General features: G+C 37.8%; 1 protein-coding gene across 5 annotated transcripts in view; it reads right to left on the bottom strand.

Annotated features, from left to right (window-relative positions):
• Window positions 1-565: 565 nt before the first annotated feature.
• The window catches only part of AKAP7 (A-kinase anchoring protein 7), a 122,823-nt gene continuing 106,483 nt past the window's right edge, over window positions 566-16,905 (bottom strand). For 3 of the 5 annotated variants that reach the window (XM_010808551.4, XM_015472854.3, XM_005210927.5), the window contains one exon: window positions 566-2,585. In XM_010808551.4, the coding sequence (XP_010806853.1) occupies window positions 2,392-2,585 (194 nt within the window). In that variant the 3' untranslated portion in view covers window positions 566-2,391. 5 annotated transcript variants of the gene reach the window in all.

Here is a 16,905-nt window from a genome sequence, read left to right as displayed (position 1 = left end):
CTGGAGTGACACGCTGTGAGCAGTTTATGAGATGCTACTGAGATTTTCTTTGCCTTTAATGTTCTGTTGATATTCTCTGTGAAGCTGACTGATTTGGAGTGATTTAAAAGTCTAAGGTTAAAGGTGCTCTGACAACTGTGCTATCTTAGCAAACAGGATAAGAACACAAAAGTTAAGAAACACTGAACAAGGACCTACTGTATAGCACAGGGAACTCTGCTCAATGTTATGTAACAACCTTCGGACAGGGAGGCCTGGCGTGCTGCGATTCATGGGGTCGCAAAGAGTCGGACACAACTGAGCGACTGAACTGAAGTGAGAAAAGAATTTGAAACAGAATAGGCACATGGATATATACAACTGAATTACTTTACTGTACACATGAAACTATCACAACATTGTTATCCAACTATATCTAATACAAAATAGTCTTAAAAAACACTGAAACTATCACAGCCCCTATTTCTGACTTCACTATTATCCTAATGTGGCCCCTAAATTAGCTCTAAATTCACATAATAAGCAATGATAAAAAAAAATAAATAAATAAATGAAGAAAGGCAACAAGGGAAAACAATACATTTATTAAGAGGCGTGAAAATGCATAAACTCACTTATAAATAAATGTAATATAATTTACCCAGTGAAAAAATAGCAAAAATCCATGAGTAAACTGGATTTTATCTTTGAAATGATTACATATTTGATCTCTAATAATTTCCTCCTCCAGCATGATCTGTTAGTAGCAGCAATTTTACAATGATCATAGAAAAAGCTGTTACCAGTGATTATCATATGGGAAGGAAAATTTTCAAGAATATTCTTTAAAAATGAACCAGTGCAAGCAAATTCAGATTATAAGGGATACAATAAGACATGGGCTAGCTTATCTTCAGAAAAGTAGAAAATAAAAACCCCAAACATTCAGTAAGAAATGAAAAAGCAAACTACATTTCAATCATTGAAAAATAATACATATGGAAATTATAAAACATTCTTAACCAGTGACTGCAATAATTACATTTATAAATGTTCATTCAAGTACTAGTGATCAATAAACATTCAGTCTCATTAAAAGTAACACTAGATATAGATACACATGAACAATGCTTCTTTTGACTGAACAACAACAAAAGTCATGTTAACAGGAAACAAATAACCCTTAAAATACTGGGTTTTATTTTGTTTTTTTTTTTTAGTAAATGATTTTTCACAGTCTGTATATTTTATCTGTGAGGACTCAAGGAACATCTCACAACAGCTAATTAAGAAGTCTTTTCTATAAAATGAATCTTGATATTACAGAGATAAACATTCTAAAACACAAGTTTAGCTTAAAAATAACAGTGCAGAATTCAGTTTTCTTTGGAAAGAAATTGTTCATTCCTTACCAAATATTGGTTTGCTGTTGTGCAAACTATCAGAACACTTCTTTGGTATTCACCAAAGAGCTATTTTATGAGCTGGAAAGATATCATAAACTCTAGTACCATGATAACAATGTAGAGTTTATGTCAAAGTTGCACTGAAATCCACATCGTTTCCTTGATTACTGTTGTTAATGAATCTTCCTTCAAAGAGCTCCCTCCTGATTTTGGCCTGAATCTCAGGCTTTAATAAAAGTGCTTTTATCTCCTTCACTTTGGATTGCAGACCCATCCTCTCTCGACGCAAAGCTTCATTAATTAAGTCCTGGATTCCAATAGGTTTCGGGCCTATGGGAAAAAAATTATATGATACATTTCACGTACAAATGCCAATGAAAAACACTAAATATGGCACACTGACTTATCAAAAGAAGGTTAAAAAGAAACCTTTAAAATGCTGCCCACATTTTATAGAAAAGGTTGCATTTCACCAAAATATATCATTTACAAGAATCAAATTTACTGTAAATAATGCATAGCAACAACACACAAAGGACAGACATGAAAACCTGTGGACCAACTTATGGGCAATAATGTCAACAGTGATCATTTTAAGCGTAGCACTTGTTAGCTCTGTGTGTTTTGGCCTCAGATAAGGTAGTCAAATGCCCTGCTAAGCAATTGAAATGGCAGTATTCCATTTACGTCAAGGCCTCTTCCATGGCCTTTAATTCGAGTCCACAAGGCATAACCCAAAGTCCCCTCTCCCTCAGCCATGGCTGAGGGCAAGTGAAACCAGGGCCATTCTTCCTTCGTAAATTGATTTCCTTTGATAGTCCCAGTTCTCCATTCCTCTTCTGTTGTGCTTCAGAAATGCAAAGACATCAATCATGAAAAGTATTAGGCAATCTTCACGGACTGGACAGGACACTTAGACAGCACAATGCAAATTAGTCCACTGACTCGGCAGAGGAAGGCAGGGGTGCTTCTCACGGAGCAGCGGGGTCCTGCCTGCATTTGGGTCTCATTTCCTGTTGTCACTGTCAGTGCCATTCCTATCAGCCTCTTCAGTTTTCACAGAGCTCCCATCCCCTGGCTTGTTTTTGTTCTGTGTTTCTTCCAGATACTGCTGGACAGCCTTGAGCACTGCATTCTCCACCAGCCTCTTACTGAGCCTTACCAGTTCAGCATCATCAGGCTCACCTCCATTCTTATCACCTACATTCCACAACAGAGAAGAGAGGTCACTGAGATCACATTGCCATAGAAACTCGGCATGCAGGGGCCAGCTAGTTCAGTTAGTTACAAAGAGCAAGCGTCCTTCAATCTGGCAAACTGGATCTATACATTCAAGAATACTGGCTTGGCTTTTCATTTGGTACTTGCAGACTGCCTGTCCCTGAAGACTTCAGGCTGAAAAGCAGTTCATTAGCCCCAATCTAAAAATACCTTACCTAGCAAAGCTGGAAGTTCCCCAGTTCTACATGGGATTTTTGTTTTTCTTTCATCCAAGGCTGATCATTACTACAAAGTCCATGTACCCACCACCGGGAGACTTAGACATGTGAAATCGCCAGCAAGATGTATCTGTTCGTATTTCACCACTATCAAATGTTAGGTAACGGAGATTTCCTAATTAACTAAGCACACAGGATCAGTGATTTTATAATACTTGGCCTGGACAGCTGTTAACAAAGTCTCAGCACTCCCATAAAGACAAAGGTGGTTACTACTGCTAGGAACTAGTTTAAAATAAGCATGTTAAACTAGTATTCTTTTTAATTTCAGATCACTACAATTTAAAAAATAGGAAACTCTTACAGAAGAATTAGGATTATGACAGTAAATTACTAGATGTTAGTATTTTATGGTCATTTTGCTTCCCTGCTAGTGATGATCAAGGTTTAATTATCTTCTCATATTTCTGTAAAAGAGCTGGCTCTCATCTGGTCGAATGCTGCACATTTCGCACTCATTCTCTTTCCTGTCTCCCTTAACTGAGTAAAAGAAAAAAACTAGAGGCTCACCTCTCAGGCCCATTCAGTCCTTCATTTCCTTCCATTGAACTGTGGACCCAGGAAGGCAGATGAGTGACAGCGGCAAAGACTTCTAAGCACCTAAGTCCCTTAAGTGAGTGAGTGAAGTGAGTGAAGTCGCTCAGTCGTGTCGTGTCCGACTCTTTGTGACCCCATGGACTGTAGCCTACTACACTCCTCCGTCCATGGGATTTTCCAGGCAAGAGTACTGGAGCGGGTTGCCATTTCCTTCTCCAGAGGATCTTCCCAACCCAGGGATCGAACCCAGGTCTCTAGCATTGCAGGCAGACACTTTACAGGGAGAAGTAAGTACATTAGGTAAATGCTAACAGATCTCAAGGGAGTGATAGACATCAATGTAATAATAGTAGGGGGTTTAGTACTCTACTTTCAACAATGGATAGATCATTCAGACGGAATATCAATAAGAAAACACTGGGGAAAAAAAAAGAAAACACTGGACTTGAGCTATACTTGAGGCCTAATGGACCCAAGAGACATATAAAGAACATTCCATCCAACAGCACCAGAATATACATTCTTCTCAAGTACATACGAAACGTTCTCCAGGATAGACTGTTAGGACCAAAACAAGTCTCAGCAAATGTTTAAAAACTGAAATCAAACCAAGTATCTTTTCTAACTATAGTGGAATAAACCTAGACATCAATAGCAAGAGGAAAACTGGAAAATTCACAAATATGTAGAATTTAAACAAACACTCATGAACAACCAGTGAATCAAAGATGAAATCAAAAGAGAAATTTAAAACATATATTTTGAAACAAACAAAAATGGAAACACAACGTACCAAACCTTATCATCCAGCAAAAGCAGAGCTAAAAGGGAAGTTTATGGTAATAAATGCCTGCATTAAGAAAAAAGAATAATCTCAAGTAATCGACCTAACTTAATATCTCAAGGAACTAGAAAAATAAGAACAAACTAAGCCCAAAGTTAGCAGAAAGAACATTAAAATCAGAGCAGAAATAAATGAAATAAAGAATAGAAAAACAACAGAAAAGATCAATGGAACAGAGGGTTGTCTTTTTGAAAAGATAAAACAAAAAAGAACAGACCTTTAAATAGACTTACCAAGATAAAGAGAATTAAAAACTATAAAAGAAAGCAGAAACATTGTAACTGATAACACAGAAATTTAAAAAAAAAAATGTCACAAGAGACTACTATGAACAATTATAGGCCACAAATCAGACAACCTAGAAACATACAACTTTCCACAGACCAATAACAAATTTAAGATTACATCAGTAATCAAAAGCCTTCAACAAAGAAAAGCCCAGGACAGTCTGGGTTTATGGCTAAATTTTACCAAACATTTAAAGAAGAAGAATTAATAACAATTCTCAAACCCTTCCAGAAAGAAAAAAAAAAAAAAACTAAAGAGGATATAACACTCCCAAACTCTTTTATGAGATCAACATTACCCTGATACCAAAGTCACATAAAGGATACTATAAGGGAAAAAAAAAAGGGCAGGCAAATACCCTCATAAATTTGGATGCAAAAAACTCAACAAAATACTTCTGCTGCTGCTGCTAAGTCGCTCAGTTGTGTCTGACTCTGTGTGATCCCATAGACGGCAGCCCACTAGGCTCCGCCGTCCCTGGGATTCTCCAGGCAAGAACACTGGAGTGGGTTGTCATTTCCTTCTCCAATGCATGAAAGTGAAAAGTGAAAGTGAAGTCACTCAGTCGTGTTCAACTCTTAGCAACCCCATGGACTGCAGCCCACCAGGCTCCTCCGTCCATGGGATTTTCCAGGTAAGAGGACTGGAGTAGGGTGCCATTGCCTTCTCCACAACAAAATACTAGCAAACCAAATTCAACAGTATTTAAAAGGATCATACACCACAATCAAGGGATATTTATCCCTGAGATATAAAAGTGGCTCAACATATGCAAATATATCAATGTGATATGCCACATTAACAACCTGAAGGTTAAAAATCACATAATCATTTCAATGTACGGTAAACACACACACACACACACACACACGACAAAATTCAACATCCCTTCGTGACAAAAACTCTCAACAAACTTGATATGGAGGAACATGTACATGCATGCCAAGTCGCTTCAGTGACGCCCGACTCTTTGTGATCCAATGGACTATAGCCTGCCAGGCTCCTCTGTCCATGGGATTCTCTAGGCAAGAACACTGCAGTGGGTTGCCTTGCCCTCCTCCAGGGGATATTCCCGACCCAGGGATTGAACCCCGCGGTTTTTTTAACGGCTCCTACACTGGCAGGCAGGGCTCTTTACCACTAGCGCCACCTGGGAAGCCCATGGAGGAACACACCTCACCATAATTAAGGCCATATATGACAAACCCACCACATTCAATGGTGAAAGTTTGAACGCTTTCCCTCCAAAATCAGAAACAAGGCAAGAGTGCCTACCCTCACCACTCTTATTCCACACAGTAATGGAAGAACAAGCAAGAGCAATCAGGCAAGAAAAAGAAAAAAAAAAGACATCCATATCAGAAAGAAAAACCCCTCTGTTTGCTGATAGCATAATCTTGTGTACAGAAAATACTAAAAATTGTTAGACCTAATAAGTGAATTCAGTAAAGTTTGAAGATATAAAATCAACATACAAGAATCAGCTGCATTTCTATACAGAACAACAAACTATCTGAAAAAGAAATTTTAAAAATAATACCATTTAAAATAGCATCAGAAACAATGAAATATTAAGGAATAAATTTAACCAAGGAAGTGAAATATCTATATACTAAAAACCTGTAAGACTCTGATCAAAGAAAATGAAGACACAAATAAATGGAAAAAAAATCCCATATATATGGATTGGAAGAATGAATATCGTTAATATGTCCTTACTACCAAAAGCCATCTAGATTCAATGCAATCTTTATCAAAATTACAATGGCATTTATTTACAGAAATTTAAAAAAAATTCTAAAATCCATATGAAAACACAAAAGATCCCAAATGGCCAAAGCAATCATGAGAAAGAACAAAGCTGGAAACATCACGCTTCCTGATTTCAAAATAGTATGGTAGTGGCATAAAAACAGACCAATGGGATGGAGTTAAGAGCCCAGAAATAAACTCACATATATACGGTCAACTAATATTTGACAATGACAATAATACAAGAATACATAATGGGAAAAGGACAGTCTCTTTAATAAGTAGTGTTGGAAAACCTGGATATCCACATGCAAAAAAAAAAAAAAAAAAGAAATTTGACCCCTATCTTACATCATTGACAAACATTAACTCAAAATGAATTTAGGACTTAAGTGTAAGACTTGAAACCATAACACTCCTAGAAGAAAACACAGGAGAAAAGCTCCTTGACACTGGTTTTAGCAATGATCATTTTTTAATATGATATCAGAAGAACAAGTGACAAAAGAAGAAATCAACAAGTGGGACTAAAGCAAACTAAAAAGCTTGTGCACAACAAAAGAAGAGATCAACAAAATGAAGAGGCAACACAGAATATGAGAAAATACTTGCAAATCACCTGATTTCATATTCAAAACTTCATGACAAAAATACAAACAATCCTATTAAAAAGTGGGCAGAGAATCTGAATATTTTTCCAATGAAGACATGCAAATGGCCAACAAGAACAGGAAAAGGTGTACTTTCAAACCACTAATCATCGGGAAAGGAAAATCAAAACGACAGGGAGGTACCACTTAACCCATGTCAGAATGGTTATTATGAAAAAAGCAGAAAATAAATGCTGGTGAGGACGTAGAGAAAAGGGAACCCTTGCGTACTACTGGTAAAAATGTTACACTGATGCAGTTATTATGGAAAACAGTATGAGGATTCCTTAAAAAATTAAACATATAATTATCATATGCTCCAGCAATCCCACTTCTGGGCAAATATCTGAAGAAAATGAAGTCACTATCTCAAAGAGCCATCTGTGCTCCCATGTTCATTGTAACGTATTTCACGATAGCGAGAAATGGAAACAAGCTCAGCGGCCATCAACAGTTGAACAGATAAAGAAAACATGGTGTATATCTACTAAAAAGAAAGAAATCCTGCCATTTGTGACATGGATAAACCTTGAGGTCTTATGTTAAGTGAAATAAGTCAGAGAAGGACAAATACTGCATGACCTCACTTACCTATGGAATCAAAAAACACAGAACTTACAGAAACAGAAAGCAGAATGGAGGTTGCCCCTCACTCCAGCGGGGGAGTGAGGCAGGGAAATATGTTGGTCAAAGGGAACAAACTTTCAAGTATAAGATGAATAATTCTGAGGATCTAATGTGCAACATTGTGACTATAGACAACAATACCGTATCCTAAACTTGAAACATGCTATGAGAATTGTTCTCAACATAAAAACAAAACTATAATTATGTGAAGTGAAAGATGTGTTAACTAATCTCGTTGTAGAAAACATTTCATTTTATTTATAGATACATAGATATGTTATCAAACCATCACCACTGAACACTTTAAACTTATATAATGTTATATGTCAATTATTTCTCAATAAAGCTGGAAAAAAAAGAAGTAATTAGAATCCTCACACAGTAAATGTCAGCTCAGTTTTTGGAATAACAGCCATGACCTCCAGAAGCCAAAAGCCCAATGTTATACTTACAACCTTGGGTCTGGGTCAGGCAGACACAAAGGGTGTGAGCAGGAAGATGCACGTTATTTTCTATCCTCACATGTAATAGGGATTGGAATACAAAAGCATATATGCCAAGAGTGAGAACTGGCACCTAAACCCTCCTTCTGAGCCCCACCACTTCTATTTAACACATGTCCAAGGCCAATTATGCTGATACCATCATTCCTAGCAACATCCAAGCAGAAGAGAGATGGGTTACAGGTCCATCTGGACACACTACCAGTGAGGGCCTTAGCAACTGCTGCCTCCTCAAAAGTGAAAATATGGCACTCCAGAGCTATGCTAAAAAATTCCTAGATAGAATATTTGCAGTGTAAAATATGCTTAGAATTGAGTAAATTTCAACTCAGTGATATCCACACAGAAGTTATTAAACATAAATATGTCAAATTATTAAAAGAAAGATAAAGAAATTATTATTAATGTGGCACTATTAATACCACATTTGGGAGCAAGAACTGTGGGGCTAGAGAAGACTCTTGAGAGTTCCTTGGACAGCAAGGAGATCAAACCAGTCAATCCTAAAGGAAATCAATCCTGAATATTCATTGGAAGGACTGATACTGAAGCTGAAACTCCAATACTTTGGCCACTTGATGCAGAGAGCTGACTCATGAGAAAAGACCCTGTTGCTGGGAAAGATTGAAGGCAGGAGAAGAAGGGGACAACAGAGGATGAGATGGTTGGATGGCATCACTGACTCAATGGACATGAGTTTGAGTAAGCTCCAGGAGATGGTAAAGGACATGGAAGCCTGGTGTGCTGCAGTCCATGAGGTTGCAAAGAGTCGGACACGACTGAGCGACTGAACAACAATAAGAAGACTGTTTTTATTAGTAAGAATGAATGAGTACATTGCCTAATATTTAAAGGATTCTACCAGTCTTATAACACAATGTTTATACTGTATAGATACCTCCAGGTGTGTTACCTGGAACTATTTTATAGTGGCTCTTCAAATTTAAGACAAAACCAAACTTCAAGTGAAGGAGTACTTCTTAAGTACCCTTCAATACATTGTAAATGACTCTCCACATCTGCCAACCTGTTTGTGCTCTGCATCTAAGCCAGAGACTGCATTTCTGGGGCTCTTTCTGACCCCAGGTGGCTATAAGACAACATCACTCATCACATACTGATACATCATCAATAAGATAACAGGGTTGGACTGGAGTCTAATCATAACTCAGTTTCCAAGATGCCTCTCAGGTCAAAAAGATCTGTGCTGGCTGTGATTTTTCTCAGCCCACAATGAAGTGTCCCTTTTATTTTAAACATTAAGAAATTTAAAACAGAAAAATCTTCCCATAAAACATTAATTTTCCCTTCTGATTTTCCTTTTTTCGTTTATGCTTTTACTATTACATTATCCAAGTCAACCAAGCTCAAACAAGAATGTCACCATCTTTAACTTCTCCCTTTTCCTCATCAATCCACTTCATCACCAAGTCTTATCCATGGGCTTTTTACAACTTCTCCCCTCTTCAATGCATCTAGTATAACACCTCTAGATTCCTATTTCTAAAACATCCTTTTCACACTCCATTGTCTCTACAGGAAAATTGAAATGTGCCATCCAAGGCTTTTCAAAATCTGTCTTTGGTGACCACCCACCCCTGCCACACTTCCACTGTTCGCTTGCAGCATCTCCTCAGGAACGTCTTCACAATCCCTTTTCTCTAGGCAGTCCTGCCTGTCTCAGTAACTAAATCCCCTACTTTACAAAGCCTTCCTTGGCTAACCCAGACAGAAGGGATGAACTTCCACTGGATTACAATAACTCTGACTGCATGTATAATACATGGTTGCTTGGTCATTCATTCAACAAGGGTGCATAAAGCACTTACTATATACCTGGCTATTTCAGCCTATGGTGATACAGGAGACAGACAAAACTAAGTCTCACTGGTTTTCCTTTTAAAATTTCATTACAAATTATGAGCATTACTTATCAATGTATTTATTCACCAACTACTGATTCAGTTATCTGCTCTGCTAAAGATACATCTTGAGTGCAGAAACCATGCCCTACTTTTCTGTTATCTCTTGGCTCTGCTACTCCACGGCACAGTTTATTGAATGCAATAAAAGTTCAATAAATATCTGTCAGTCAAGAGAATAGTTGATTAAAGTCCTCGCAGGCAGTAGCAAAACTTTTTAAATGTTCCTATTTTCTAATAAGGATAGCACACAGTGGCCAGAAATTTAAACTTAATATTAAATTTAAATTGAGTGCAGAGAACTCCATTAATCCAAATACCCATATGAAAAATCACCACCCTCTCCACTTGATGAACCTGGTCAATCTGCCAAAATATCCAGTCAAATATTAACAATCTACAATAACAAACTAATTAACCAATTGACAAAAATACATTTATAAATGAATCTTCCAGATCTGTCCTGGATCCCTGGCTCACCTAGGATTTCCACAAAGCATCCTCAGACTATCAACATTAGCCCAGGGAAGAGGCTATCAGAAGGCTCATCACAGAGCCCTGTTAAACATACAGTGATTCAAGAAATGTGTATCTTCATTCCACTGAGACCTTATTTGTGTTTTCACTTGTAGGTTCTTAATTCAGGTTAATCAGAAGAGGCATTTTAGGAATAAAGTTATGCTATGTTCTTTTTCTGCCTACTACTTGAAAAAAGGTATCTGTCTCCCACAGAGACCTCTAGGATAAATGACTGCATTCATTTTCCCTGAAGCCTAGTTAACAATGGAAGTTCAATGTCTATACGATTTATCATTTGACATTCCAACAAAGGGGCTTCCCTGGTGGCTCAGCAGTAAAGAATCCACCTTCAATGTGGGAGACGAAGGTTTGATCTCTGAGTTGGTAAGATCTCCTGGAGAAGGAAATGGCAACCCACTCCAGTATTCCTGCCTGGGCAATCCCTTGACAGAGGAGCCTGGCGGGCTACAGTCCATGGGGTTGCAAGAGTCGGACACGATTAGAGACTAAAACAACACCACCACCATTTTCCAACAAAAGTACACATAAAATATATTGCCAAGGTATGCAACAACCTCTCAACAAAAATATTCTTTGTGGTTCTACCTAGGTTATTTACTATCATACCTATTTTAAATGACAGATTAATCTTTGTCTTTGACACTGTTTTTTTTTCTTTTCTTTTTTTTAGAAATCCTCCCCAAAATATCTTTAATTGACTTCTTAGGATAATTCTAAAATTATAAAGGAAAGGAAATGAGAAATGCTATCAAGTCCACCAAACACAATACTTTCCCTAAAAGAACAGACTTAAGAAACTTTTCAATAAACTTGAAGTAAGCAATTCCACTCTCCATAAGAGCTGTAACACCATTAGTCCATGGTATATACCCAAGATTTAGTTTTTTAAATTCTGGTAACAAGTCAGCACTTAAATAAAATTTATATTTGTGATTATGAAAAAGAAAATAAGTGACCTCTTTTGTAGCAGCAAGGAGAGTAGCAATTATATCTACTGGGATAATTTAAGGTCAGTATTAATGTGGGTCAGCTGTTTTTATGTGTGCGTTGACCCAATAATTCCTTAACTGATATCACATGAAGGGCTCCAGAAAGCATCGCTACCCTCCATCCACTGCCAAAATCTAGGTGCCTGTTAGTCACGACAAGAATAAGTCATGCTAATAGATTTTTTTTTTTTTAAAGAACCCAAAAAGTCTTCATTACAACATCATGTAAGACCTAAGGGAGAGAATACAACTACATTAAAAGTTCTAATTTGTTTCAATTTGCAGCATAATGTATCCTCCTTAGAAGCAAACTTCTTTTTATTAGCTGAGCTTACCTTTTCTTTCACCTACCTAGACTAAAAGAAACACTAAGTATAGATCCACAGGCTATTCAAAAGGTTGAGGTGGTATACTTGGCTTCCTTGCACACCACCTGCAACTCTTCTGAGATGAGGGACAGGTCAAGAGTTGTCCCCAAGTGCACACTTACACTGACACTGTCTTCAGACCCTTGTGTGCCAACATGGAAAACAGAGCTGCTGTAACAGAAGCTCCCCTTCTTTTGTCAAGTGCCAAAGCTCTCCACCCCCAGCACACAGCAGAAAATTTTAGAATTAAAACACCAAAACCACAGTTTAACTATTTTCTAGAATATAAAGGCCAAAGTGGAAAGAACCATGCCTTTGTAAATTTTATTCTGAATTCAGTAGTACAGAATAAATTTTAAAATCATGATATTTATGTACAAAAGGACAACCCCTGCAGCTTCTGGAGACCATGACACTCCATTTTTACACTCAACCACTACACTGAGACCACTACACTCAACATTTTTAAATTGGAGGTGTGGGGGTGAGCTGCAATTAGGCTAAAAATCAGTGGTCGCCTTGAGGGGAACCTAAGAGGAGATAAGGTCCAACAGGCAGTGACCTGCAGCTGACTGGGTGGAGGCATGTGGCCCCAGCCAAAGCTGTCATGATGACTAAGGGTTCTGAGCCTCTTGAATCTTTTGTTAGCACAGCTGGCACCTCTAAAGTCTTTCCTTCCCTCTACTGTTCCCCAAGTCACCGCCTAAAGCCTCTTCACCCCTCTCTGTAGGAAACTTCACATCCCGTGGCTTGGGAAGATTTCTATGACTTGTTACCTCAAGACTGCCCGTCACATGGCCATATGACAGATGAGACAAGATATAAGCACTGGATGTTTGTAGGCCAGTCTACCAAAGAACTCTTTCCAGACATACACAATAGCCTTTTAGATAGACTTCTTTTTTGTCTGTAACATCAGTTTTCTGAGTCCATACTATGATCCACACTGTTCTCTATACAATTTCTGCTGTAACTCTCTTATTGGAAACCTAGATAATACAATAGAACTATCAGTGACGTGGCAGAACTCCTCATATGCATGTAAGAAGGGAAAAGTATGACATACATGTGAGTTTGCATTCCAATTCTGCCATTTTCTACCTGCACAGCCTTGTTCATAATCTCTCCAAACTTAAATTTCCCATGAGTGGGCCACTCATGAGGATAATACTCCTTGTACCGCTGCTGTAAACACAAGAGATGAGGTATGGAACGTGCCTGACATCGTGCCTGTAACACAGTAGGCTCTCAAAATGTAATTATTGTATTAGTGCTTTTTATACATGTTTTATGTTTAAATTTTAGTTCAATTTATTTTAAGAAGAATGGTCTCAATACCTACTAAATACCAATCACCAATCTACTCAAACACCTTACTAAGTGCTTGCTATGTGCCATTACTAAGTATTTAACAAGAAATACAATATAGTCTCTACCCACACATAAGTTGGCCTAGAGGATGACTAATAAACAATGACCTCAAGACAATAGAGCGTGTTCAAGGTCCAAAGGAGTTGGAAAGGGATGACAAGGTTATTGTGCTTCACAGAGGAGGTATGTGAATTTGATGAGGAGGCGTTTATAGGCACAAGGTAAGGGAGGCAGGAAGGTCTCGTAACAAAGGCATGAGTGTGTACATAGATGGAAATGCACGATGCACTTGGGGAACTGGAGGCACTTCCGTGGTACTGCCACAAAGAGTTCAGAGTGCCATCCATGGCGTGGGGGTGCTACAGGGAAAAGGCTACCGAGCAGGGAGGGATGAGGGGCTCTACGGACCATGCTGTGGAGTCTAAGTGCATTCTACAGGCAACAGGCAACCACTGCAGGGTTAGCACACTTCAGAAAACTCACTGTGATAGACCGTGAGGAATACAGAAGAAGGACTGGAGAGGGGCAAAATAAAGACAAGTTCTTGCAACAGACAAAAAGAGAAACAATGAGGACCTGAACTGTGGTAAATGCAACAGGAAACAAAGGGACACATTACAGAGAGTGAAGAAATAGGAATTAAACGCCACTGTGGGCCAATCTAATAAGGAAAGAGAAAGGGGAGTGCAAAATACACACCTGTATAAAGAAATATATGTAATATATATGCTAAGTCGCTTCAGTCGTGTCCAACTCCTAGTGACCCCATGGACTGCAGCCTACCAGGCTCCTCTGTCCATGAGATTTTCCAGGCAAGAGTACTGGAGTGGGGTGCCATCACCTTCTAATATATATAGAGAGAAATAATGGGCCAAATGTTTGAAATGCAATAAAAACCCTAACCTTAAAATCAAGAAGCTCAGAAAATATCAAGTACAAGCAATGTGAAGAAAATCACACCAAGTAACATGATGATCAAACTGCTGAAAACCAATACTAAAAGAAAATCATAAAAGCAGCCAAAGCAAAAAGGACACATTATACAGAGGAACCAAGACAAGAATGATAGCAGATCCACACATCAGGAACAATGCAAGCCAAAAGACATTAGTACAACATCTTTACTAAAAGAACGGGAAAAGGAACCCCAGAATTCTTTATCTGGACGCATTATCTTTTAAAAGTGAGGGTGAAAGACTTTTTCAGACATGTAAATGCTAAATTAATCCATCATCAGCCAACTAGCACTAGAAGAAGTGTTAAAGGAAAAACTTAAGGCAGGAGGGAAATGCGACCAGATGGAAATTTGGATCTATTCAAAGATGAGAACTAAAACCTGTACATATACAGATAAAAATAAAAAGCTTTCTCTCATTCTTAATCTCCTTAAAAGACATAACTATTTTAAATGGAGTTTATATAATACATAGAAATAAAGTATATGGTAACAATAGGACAAAGGCCAAGAGGAAAATGGAAATAATTGTCATAAGGTGCTTATGTTAAATGTGATAAGAAGAAATAATATTATTTGAAGGCAAACCATCTTAAGGATGTATGTTTTAAAACCCAAGAGCAACTACTAAAGTAAAAATAAAAAAGTATAACTAATAAACTAATAATGAACCTAAGATGAAATCCTAATGCTTTTTAATATAAAATAACACAGTAAACGGAGAAGGCAGTGGCACCCCACTCCAGTACTCTTGCCTGGAAAATCCCATGGACGGAGGAGCCTGGTGGGCTGCAGTCCATGGGGTCGCGAAGAGTCGGACACGACTGAGCCACTTCACTTTCACTTTTCACTTTCAAGCACTGGAGAAGGAAATGGCAACCCACTCCAGTGTTCATGCCTGGAGAGTCCCAGGGACGGTGGAGCCTGGTGGGCTGCTGTCTTTGGGGTCGCACAGAGTCAGACACGACTGAGCCACTTCACTTTCACTTTTCACTTTCAAGCACTGGAGAAGGAAATGGCAACCCACTCCAGTGTTCATGCCTGGAGAGTCCCAGGGACGGTGGAGCCTGGTGGGCTGCTGTCTTTGGGGTCGCACAGAGTCAGACACGACTGAAGCGACTTAGCAGCAGCAACATAGTAGAAGAGAAGAAAAAGGAACAAAGAGCAAAGGAGACAAGTAGAAAACAATACGCAAAATGGATGATTTAAACTCACCCATATTGATAGTCATATACAACAGAAGATGCTCTAAATATACCAGGAGAAAGTCAGAGATTGTTCATTTGGATAAGAAAACATGAATCAGCTATGATGTCAACAAAAAATTTACTTCAAATATACAGAAACAGAAAGGTTAAAGGTAAAAGGATGGAAAAGGATGTACCACACTAACACTCATCAAAAGAAAGCTAGAGAATCGATACCAGACAAGGCAGATGTCAGAAAAAAAAGAAGGATATTATCTGCCATAAAGAGGGACATTTTATAATTATAGTAGAGTCAAGTTTATCAACAGGGTATAAAAATCATAAATGTGTATGCACCTAATAACAAGAGCCTCAGAGTACCTGAAGCAAAAACCAACAGAACTAAAAGTATAACAGATAATCCACAATTACAGTTTGAGATTTCAAGACCACTTCTATAGTTGACAGAACAAGGAGGGAAAAATTCACCAGAAACAGAGAAGACTTGAATGCTAGTAACCAAATCCACCTAACTACCCATAGATAATTATAGAACACTTCACCCAACAATAGCAACAAACACATTCTTCTCTGATGTACAGAAAACAGTTATAAAAGGACATCATATTCTGAGTCATAAAATAAGTCTCAACAAATTTTAATTTACTGAATTCATCCAGTGCATGTGGTCAGTACAATGGTGTCAAATAAGAAATTAATAACAGCAAGATATCTTTAAAAGATGTTTTTAAAGTCAACTTATATATATTAGTCATAACAACTAGAAACTGAAATTCAAAAATATCATTTTTAATAGCATAAATAGTTAGGGACAATTCAACAAAGTGTATGTAACACCTAAATGCTAATAACTGCAAAATTTCCTGAAAGAAATGAAATAAGACCTAGATAGAGAGATTAAACTATACTCATTTTTCAAAAGATTCACTATCCTTCAGAGGTCAATTCTCCATCAACTGCTCTGTAAATGCAAAAACTACAGAGTTCTGCAATCCAAACCCCACCAGCCCCTTTCATAGAAATTGAGGAGTTCTAAAATGTATATGAATATGTAAAGAAACTAGAACAACAGAAACAATTTTGTAAAAAAGAACAAAGTTGGAAAACTTATACTACCTGATTTTAAGACTCATATAAAGCTACAGAAATAGAGACAATGTGGTATTGGCCTAAAGACAACCATATCGATCAATGAAATAAAACACAACCCAGAAATAGATTTACAAACATGTGGCCAACTGATTTTCAACAAAGGCACCAAGACAGTTCAACACAGAGAGAATAATCTTTTTAAGAAACGGTGTTTAGAATGATCATCTATATAAAAAAAGAACCTCAAACCTTATCTCATACTATATATAAAAATGAACTCAAAATGGATAGCAGACTTACTGTAAGAGCTAACTTGTCTAGAAGAAAATATAGAACTCCTCAGTGACCTCAGATTAGGCAAAGATTTTTAACCAG

Source organism: Bos taurus, chromosome 9 (assembly GCF_002263795.3).
Source record: "Bos taurus isolate L1 Dominette 01449 registration number 42190680 breed Hereford chromosome 9, ARS-UCD2.0, whole genome shotgun sequence".
NCBI lineage: Eukaryota > Metazoa > Chordata > Mammalia > Artiodactyla > Bovidae > Bos > Bos taurus.
This window is presented reverse-complemented; position numbering and strand designations above follow the sequence as displayed.